Here is a 9,484-nt window from a genome sequence, read left to right as displayed (position 1 = left end):
TTCCGGCTTGGCTACGGCGGCTGTAGAGGTGCAATCTTTCCTCACCAAAAGGTCGCGGGCATTTGCGTCCTCCTTTGTGCAGCCTGGGAACCAACATTTCCTCTCTTACCTCCTGGCTTCTCTGAGGACACCCCAGGGCTGGTCCCCGCCCTTTTGTAGCTGGGCCGCCCGAACAGTGGGAACGGTTTAGCCTGCCAAGTCCTGCAGATACCTGCTTTCCTGTAACCCGCAACTATCAGTTTTGGGGAGAAGGAAAGAGGGCATCCCTGGGGAACCGTTGTGTTTGAGAACCAGTGCGGCCACAGAATTTTTAGTTGTGTGATTTTGGGAAAGTCAGTGTCCCTCTCTGGGCCTCAGGTACTTTTGTTGTTGTTGTTGTTGTTGTTGTTGTTGTTGTTGTTGTTGTTGTTATGAAGGCAGGGACTATATATTACTCCTTGTTTTATCCCCAGAACCTAACACACAGTAGGTGCTTAAAAGACACTATGAATGCATGCATGGATGAAAGAATGAACTAATGCATGAGAAGTTGGAGCAAATGATCCCTGAGATCCTGGGCCTTACTCATGACTGGAAGAGTATTATTTCTGAAAGGATCTTTAGGACATCCGAGGAATGAGAAAATCAAGGGGTTGTAATTAATAGTCTCAGAAAATGAGAAATAGGCAAGAAGTTCTTGTGTGTTTACTGGGGTGTTTATTGTGTGTTTATTGTGTTTATCCATGAAATTGAGGGGAGAGTCTAAAGACAGTGTTTCTGTCTCCCAACTCACCCCTTTTTCTCTTTCCCTCTCTCCCTTTCTCCTTCCATCTAGTGCAATGTACTGATTCCAAAGTTGAAATTTGCTAAAAGTGCCCTCTCTCTCTCTGTCTCTCTTTTTTTTGAAAGCGGAAAATAAAACATCTGGGTTTCTTAGTCTGGCATTCTTGGACTCCCATAGTCTGACTCCCTGGTTGAAACTTCTGATTTTTCCAAACTGATAAGGAAGCATAAGGCAAGTGAGGGCAAAGCACAAGCCAGCAACCCCCTACACCCACCCCAGGTGGGGTATATGTGACCTTCCTCAGGCACTCACAGTTGCCCAAGAACAAAGGAAAGGGGAAAACCAATGGATAATTGATACCGAGCACAGTCATTCAGGACATGAGTCTCCATAAGTTTATAAATGTCTTAGTAAATTATAAGAAAAAGGCCATCTTATCAATAGCCTAACCTCCAGAAACCCATAGACTCAATTTCCTGGAGCCCTAACACTACCCTCCCCTCCATGGTGATGTGGAGAATAAAGGCAAGATGAAAATACAAATAAAATTAAATTTATAACCTGCAGCCCATTGACAAATATTTGAGATAGGCAGAGTAAAACATTCCTCCAATAAACTCCCAACTGTCTTGTCATAATGTTAATATCTTACTAGAGGGAAAACAACTTTAACTTGACAATAGCAATGCCTCCAGTATGGTAGGAGTCCTCTTAAGCATATGAAAGTCTTTTGGAGGTCTCCCTTTTGCCTTTACCTCCCCCAAATCCATAGTATATAATTGGTCACTCATCACAGCCCTAGTGCAGCTCTTTCTGCTCACAGGTCCTGTCCCTGTGCTTTAATAAAATCACCTTTTTGCACTAAAGATGTCTCAAGAATTCTTTCTTGGCCATTAGTTTGGACCCACCACCACTACAAAACCACATCAGACTATCCTCTTGGACCTCAACCTGGAAGCCCTTCTACCCCGCTTCACCTTATCTGAGACCTACACAGAGTCTCCTTGCTGCTAAGATAGACCTGGGGCACTTCATTATTATCATTATTTTTTTTTTTTTAATTTTAGTTTCTTGGTAGAGTGAAGAATTGAAGGGTTACAAACATATAATATTTTACATATGTATGTATGTATTTATGTTTTTATTTTAATTCCAGTTAGTTAACAAAGTGTCATATTAGTTTCAGGTGTACAATTCGGTGATTCAACACTTCCATACAATACTTGGTGCTCATCACAAGTGTTCTGCTTAATGCCCATCACCTATTTAACCCATCTCTCCACCCACCTCCACTCTGGTAACCATCAGTTTGTTCTCTATAGTTGGGTCTGTTTTGTTGGTTTGCCTTTCTCTCTCTTTTTTCCTCTATGCTCATTTGTTTTGTTTCTGAAATTCCACGAGTGACATCATATGGTATTTGTCTTTCTCTGACTGATTTATTTTGCTTAGCCTAATCCTCTCTAGTTCCATTCGTGTCATTGCAGATGGCAAAATTTCATTCTTTTTAATGGTTGAGTAATATTCCACTGTGTGTGTGTGTGTGTGTGTGTGTGTGTGTGTGTGTGTAATCTTTATCCATTCATCAGTCAATGGACACTTGGGCTGTTTCCACAGTGTGGCTGTTATAAACTACTATATATATTGCTGCTATAAACATTGGGGTGCATGCATCCCTTTGAATTAGTATTTTTGTATTCTTTGAGTAAATACCTAGTAGTGCAATTGCTGGATCATAGGGTAGTTCTATTTTTAACTTTTTGAGGAACCTCCACACTGACAAATGTGTAATATTTTAAGTGTTAGCCTCTGTGAGTGCACTGAACTCTGAAGCCAACTGCTATGAATGAATTCCCTCAGAGGGCCTTAGTTTGAGTCTAGGTGTTGTAACTTAGTATCTATGAGATCTTGGACAAGTTTCTTAACTCTCTGTTTTTCAGTTTCTTCATCTGTAAAATGGGAATACTACTAATAAGACAATAGGGTTGGGATGAATATCAAATAAGTTATATATGTAAAGCTTTTCAAACTACGTTTGGCACACAGAATATGCTATTTACGTGTTGACCATTATTTGGAGTTAATGTCAAGTATTCAAATGTAGGGCTTTTTCCTCCATACGAGGCAGTTCAAATGGCCCTCATGATTAGCATCACCATATAATTCATTATCCAAATCAGAATTTTTGAGAGTGTCATTAAAGGAGGCACTATTAATAATTGCATTTATTAATTGGGAAAACAGACTGGAGTTGTTCTGGGCAAATTGCTATATAGTATCACAGTAATTATGGGCCTCTCAGCTTTACTGACCACTATTGTCCACATTAACCTCCCCCTGCTCAGATACCATGGCAGCCCTTATTTAACTGTAGCACTTATTTAACTCTCAGCATGTGCTTTCTGGAGCCAGTTTGTGTTTGCATTTGTTAGGTATCTATGTCTTGTCTTTCCAAATGGACTGTAAGTGTCTGAAGACAAGGACTCATCATACACTTCTTTGAGAAGTGTCCAGATCAGTGACTTAACAAAGAGATGAGTGATTGTTCCCCTTTTCCTACCCCATGAAACCTCTTGGCAGCCTGCATTCAACAGTATACCAAACACTGAGCAGAATATTACAAACTGCTTATCTCCTTGACTTTACCCTCATTGATCCCCACACTTCCACTGCTGCCTCCTTACAGTCCACTGTCCACGAAGTTTAAAGTTCCTCTGCTTAAAACCTCTTAGTGACTTCCAATTACTTTTATGGAAGAAACACTCTCCTTCAAATCTTTCAGTGGTTTTTCTTCACACTTGGAGATAAAAACACAAACTTCTTGTCTTGACCCACAAAGCTCTGTAGATTGGGTCCTGCCCTACTTCCCAAATGTTTTCCTTATAATTAATTCATCCTCTATTCATGCCACTAGAACATAAACTCCGGGAGGACAGGAAATTTGTCTTTGGCACTGAATATATATCCAGTGCCTGGCACAAGGTGGGTGGGTGCCAAATACCAAATAGTAGAATGAATAAATTTATTCTCTCAGTAGTCCTTGTAAAGTAGTTATTATTTTATTCCTTCTTCACAAACAAGGAAACTAAGATATATGTGGAGTGACTTCACTGAGGTTACAGAGCTGAAAAGTGACAAAATCATTCATTTATTCATTTAACAAATATTTAGTGAGCAGCTGCTACTCTTCTAGGCACTGAGGCAGGACTCATATTTGAGGCTAATGATTTTAGAAATACACCATCTTTTTAATTTTGTATTTTTTGTGAGAATTATAAAAATAATAGAAGGTTGCATTCTTTCTGTGAAATAATTCAAACAATAATATAAATAGATAAGATCAAGTTCTCCCTCGACATTTATCTCTTTTCCCATTTCCCAACAAATATTAGTCAATCCCCAGAAGTAAACATTGTGTACTATTCTACACAAACACGTGCGAATGCGTGCATTTGTGTAGAATAGTACACAATGTTTACCACACACACACACACAGAGAGAGAGAGAGAGAGAGAGAGAGAGAGAGAGAGAGAGAGAGAAATATATAGTTTTACATTTAATCCTTACTCCCATACTCTCATACTTGCAGCCTGGGGTAGCCTGCTCTAACTATGATTCATTTAACATTATAATAGAGATCTTTTCATATCAGCACATATATATCGACCTCATTTATTTTAATAGCTGCATGTCATTCCATACTATGAATGTGCCATAATTTCTTTAATAATTCCCCATAGTAATGGGCATTTGGGTTTTTCTACCTTTTCATTATTACAAATAATTTCATTCTTTTCTTTAAAATAGAGTTCAAGGCAGAATCATTGGGTTGAATCGTATGTGTATTTTAACTGAAACAAGTTTTGTCAAGTTATCCCTTTAAAAAGCTTTACCAATTTATATTCCTACTAACAGTGCATGAAAATGCTTGTCATAATCAATTTATATATATTTCTATTGTCCAAAAAATTTCCCTTGGGCAGCTTTGCATTTTAATCTCCACTCTTGTGTTCTTTTTTTAATTAAAAAAATATATTTAAGTTTATTTATTTATTTTGAGAGAGAGAGACAGAGAGAGGGAGAGAATGAGCAGGAAAGGGGAAAAGAGAGGGGAACAGAGGCTCTGAAGCAGGCTCTGTGCTCACAGCAGAGAGTCCAATGTGGGGTTCAAACTCACAAACCGCAAGACCATGACCTGAGCTGAATGAAGTTGGACACTTAAGCAATTGAGCCACCCAGGTGCCCCTCTACTCTTGTGTTCTGATCTGCTTTTTTCACTATAGATCATTTTTACCTATTCGAGAATTTCATAGATATGGAATTATACTGTATATAATCTTTTATGTCTGGCTTCTTTAGCTCAGCAGAATTATTCTCAGATTCATCCATGTTGTCATGAGTACCATTAATCTGTTACTTTTCATTGCTGAGTAGTATTTAATTGTGTGAATATACCACAATTTGTATATCTATTCAGTGGTTATTGGACTTTTGGGTTGTTTCCTTTTTTTTTTTTTCATGAATAAAGCTGCCGTGAACATTTGCATTTGCATGTAAGTGTTTTTGTAGACATGTATGTTCATTTCTCATGAACTCCACCTAGGAGTGAAATTGCTGGGTCATGTGGTAAGTGTATGTTGAACTTTATAAGAAATTGCCAAATTGTTTTCCAAAGTGGTTGTAACATTTATACTCCCACTAGCAATGTATGAGAATTCTAGTCATCCCATATCCTCACCAACACTTAATCTGGCTTTTAAATTTTTAGTCATTGTAGTGGGCATGCAGTGGTATCACTTTGTAGCACTAATTTGTATTTCCCTGCTGAGTAATAATGTCGAATGTCCTTTCATATGCTTATTGGCTATTTGTGTATCTTCTTTGTGAAATATCTGTTCTAGTCTTTTGGCAACTTAAAAAAACAGACTGTTTCATTATCAAACTATAAGAGTTTGTCATAAATTCTGTATACGTGTTCCTTGCCAGGTTGTATTGCTATCATTTCCCTCAGTGGTAACAAATATTTTTTTACCCTAGATAAATGAAAACATGTTCACACAAAAATCCGTATAAAAATATTTATAGCAGCTCTATTCATACTTGCCCCAAATGCAAATAATCCATATGTCCTTCAGTGGGTAAATGAATAAACAAACTATAGTGCATCCATGTGATGCATACCCAGCAATGAAAAGGAACAACTTATTGCTACTTGCAACAATTTGCCTGAATGCTAAAGGCATTATTCTGAGTGAAAGAAGCCACACTCAAAGGTTACATACTGTGGAATTCCATTATAAGACATCCTCACAAACACCAAATTGTTGGGATGGAGAACAGATCGGTGGTTGGCAAGGTTTAGGGAGGGGAGTGGGGGTGACTACAAAGGGGTAGCATGAAGGAGCTTTATGTGGTGATGGAAATGTTCTGTGTCCTGATTGTGAGAGTATGAATCTATGTAATAAAAGTCATAAATTGTACACCAAAGGGAAATCAATTTTTCTGTCTGTTAATTAAGAACATACTATAAACAAAAAAGTAAATCAGCAAAGCCTTTATGAATATATATGTACCTATAAATGTTGGTTTTTGAGTGAAGAAAGATGTGACAGGAAATAAATACATCTTTAATGCTGGTTACTTTGTTGGGGGGAGGAAACAGAAACGACCAACTTTTTCAGTGTACATTTTTGTATTGTTTCAAAATACTTCAATTAGCATGTGCTGATTTTGAAATTTGAAAAACATCTACTGAAAATGGAAAACTTTAGGAAAATATTTAAAAAGAAGAAAAGTATTTCTGCTTTGTTGCATACTTGATGATATGGTTGAGAACAAGACAGATGTGTCTCCATTCTTATGGAGCACGGCCTTGTAGAGTACAATTCCCCACATCTTACAGGTGGTTCATCTGCAAAATGTGACTACTATTAGTCCCTGTCTAATAGGATGTTTTATAAGGAGAAATACCTCAATACATGCTTGAAACCATTTCTGACACAAATGATTAATGTAGCTGCTATTAATATATCATCAATGAATTGGAGAATAATTATCATCACATTTTTGTGATGATTTAAAAGTATCTCATTATCCCCAAAATAGAAAAACACTAATTCAAAGGGATACATGCACCCCTATTTTTAGAGCAGCATTATTTATAATTGCCAAATTATGGAAGCAGCCCAAGTGTCCATCGATAGATGGATGTGGCATACACACACACACACACACACACACACACACACACACATATATGTATATACCTATGTATATGTATATACATAGGTATATAAATATTAGAATCTTATTCAGCTATAAAAAAGAATAAAATCTTCCCATTTGTGACAACATGGATGGAGCTTGAGAATGTAAGTGGAACTAAGCAAAGTAAGTCAGGCAGAGAAAGACAAACACTGCATGATTTTGCTTATAAGAGGAATGTAAGAAACAAAACAAGCAAGGAAGAGAGAGAGACAGAGAGAGAGACAGAGAGAGAGACAGAGAGAAAAGTTACCAGAGGGGAAGTGGATGGGGACATGGGTAAAATGGGTGATAGGGATTAAGGAATGCATTTGTCATGATGAGCACAGGGTGATGTATGGAATTGTTGAATCACTGTATCACAGGTCTGAAACCAATATAACACTGTATGTTAACTATACTGGAATTAAAATGAAAAAAAGGTATCTGTCATGTTAACAGGGAGTCAATTAATATTAGTTTTGTTGGCCTAAATTTTAATTTTGGAGCATGGATACCAAGATGTGGGGCAGATGACAAGGACCTGTCCTCGTTTGGTTTTCTAGGTCTCCTCACTTATCTGCTTTTCTTGGCCTTGCTATCTTTTAACTTCAGGGAAACCTCTCCCCACCTTCCCATCTCCTGATTGACCTATCACCCTCCTTCAGAACCTAGATGCAGGGCGTTTCCCTCTTAGGCTGACACTTGACTCCTTGTCTACATTTAGCTTAGAGAGGGACATACATACCCTGGAAAGTGTGGGTGAGACGTACATAGCACTGTTGGACCTGAAGGTGAGCCAACCTGGGACAAATGTGATCTCAGAGCAGGGAAGACTTGAAAAGTGTTGGAGAAGTGGTCCTGCAAGGCACCAGATATCTTTAAGGGGGATGAGAGAATTCGGGGAAATACCCAGGAATGAGGAAAAAGGATACTTAAATTCAGTCTCTTTCTCTAACCCAGGCAGATGGCCCTTCTTCAAGCCAATAAGGATCTCATTTCCAAAGGAATGAAGGAATTTAATATTCTGCTGGATCAGCAGGTAAGCCCAGGTACTGTTTCAAAAGAACAGGCCTGACTCTTTGTGGGTGGGTGTGGGCAGACAAGGGAGGATAATTTGGAGCTGGGAGAGTAATGGTGCAGTTAATGGGAACAATTAGAAACAGGGGATGCAATTCAGAGACAGGAAGATGTCAGAGTTTGTGAGTTATTCCTGAATTGCACTGCTGAACACATTCTCCCTTGCCACCCCCTCATCCTGCAGGTCTTTCCTAATCCTTCTATCCCTGAAGAAGCCATGGTGACTATAGTGGATGACTGGGTGAACTTCTACATCAACTATTACAGGACACAGGTGGTGGGGGAGCAGCAAGAGCAGGAAAGGGCTCTACAGGAACTTCAGCAAGAGCTAAATACTCTGTCTGCCCCTTTCCTGGCCAAATATAGGGCCTTCCTGAAGTCCTTGTGAACATCTGAATCACCCACTGCCTTCTCTCTAGCCTGGAAATCCAGGCCTACATCCATAAGAAGCCCTTATATCCTTCCTCTGTGTTCTTCAAGTGCTCAGGCTCTGACATTTCATGGTGTTACTCTACCTTGACACTTTAATAAAGACTAAATTGGTTTGCTGGTCTTCCTAGCTATTCTGTTCTTTTTCAGTTGTCCGTCCCTGATTTGTGTAAGCAGTTGGTTCCTTTTCCTTTAGCTCTGCTTTCTAGATATGATCCTGGATACTTAATTCCTTAGAGCAGAGGATAGTAGCCTTAAGTAACCACTGGGTAGTACTAAAATAGCCTGAAGAAAGGCCAGGAAGGCAGAGACTAAAGAAAAAGTTGCAGGGGGAAAGGGTCGTCAAAAAAAAAAAAAAAAAAAAAAAAGAAAAGAAAAGAAAAAAAAGAAAAAGTAAAGAAAAAGCTCTCCAGAAATGTGGTCCTGTGGCATTCTTGTTGAAAGACACGTTGTTGGAAGACAATTTATTCATTTAAAAAATTGTTTTAAATATTTATTTTTGTGAGAGAGAGAGGATGAGCAGGGGGAGGGGCAGAGAGAGAGGGAGACAGAATCCAAAGCAGGCTCCAGGCTCTGAGCTATCAGCACAGAGCCTGACACAGGGCTCAAACTCACAAACAGCAAGATCATGACCTGAAGTGGGAAGCTTAACTAACTGAGCCACCCAGGTGCTCCATGACTTATTCATCTCAGGCTCAGTGGAATCAAGAGGCCACCCATCTCAATTTTCCAATTCCTTGCCCATAGCGCCTTAGCTTGAAAAAGTTCTAGGATCTCATGACTCTAATACCACAGAATACCTCCCTGTAGTATTTAGAGTTGAGGGGGATCATGGGAAACATTCAATACATCCCTTATTTTTCAGATAGGAAAACCGTTGGCTCCATAATTCCTCAGACTCAAATCCCAGGATTGGGAAGCAGAGATCTTGCCTGCCTCTGCTGTGCCAACCTTCTCCTGTCATTCCCCGGA

At 39.0% G+C, this 9,484-nt stretch overlaps 1 protein-coding gene across 1 annotated transcript; it reads left to right on the top strand.

Moving 5' to 3' along the window:
* Positions 1-7,688: 7,688 nt before the first annotated feature.
* AHSP (alpha hemoglobin stabilizing protein) lies at positions 7,689-8,636 on the top strand. Its single transcript, XM_019439500.2, has 3 exons — positions 7,689-7,797; positions 7,967-8,045; positions 8,268-8,636. The coding sequence occupies exons 2-3, from the start codon at positions 7,971-7,973 to the stop codon at positions 8,469-8,471; spliced, it is 279 nt and encodes a 92-aa protein (XP_019295045.1). The 5' UTR covers positions 7,689-7,797; positions 7,967-7,970; the 3' UTR covers positions 8,472-8,636.
* Positions 8,637-9,484: the final 848 nt, after the last annotated feature.

The sequence above is a fragment of the Panthera pardus genome, unplaced genomic scaffold (assembly GCF_024362965.1).
Source record: "Panthera pardus isolate Hobbes unplaced genomic scaffold, ASM2436296v1 HiC_scaffold_5, whole genome shotgun sequence".
Taxonomy (NCBI): Eukaryota; Metazoa; Chordata; class Mammalia; order Carnivora; family Felidae; genus Panthera; species Panthera pardus.
This window is presented reverse-complemented; position numbering and strand designations above follow the sequence as displayed.

What these genes read in the sequence shown, in the direction of transcription:
- AHSP (XM_019439500.2), top strand. Translation starts at nt 7,971, where the DNA reads ATGGCCCTTCTTCAAGCCAATAAGGATCTCATTTCCAAAGGAATGAAG. An exon ending in ATATTCTGCTGGATCAGCAG is followed by an intron (nt 8,046 to 8,267) that starts GTAAGCCCAGGT and finishes CTCATCCTGCAG; the next exon opens with GTCTTTCCTAATCCTTCTAT.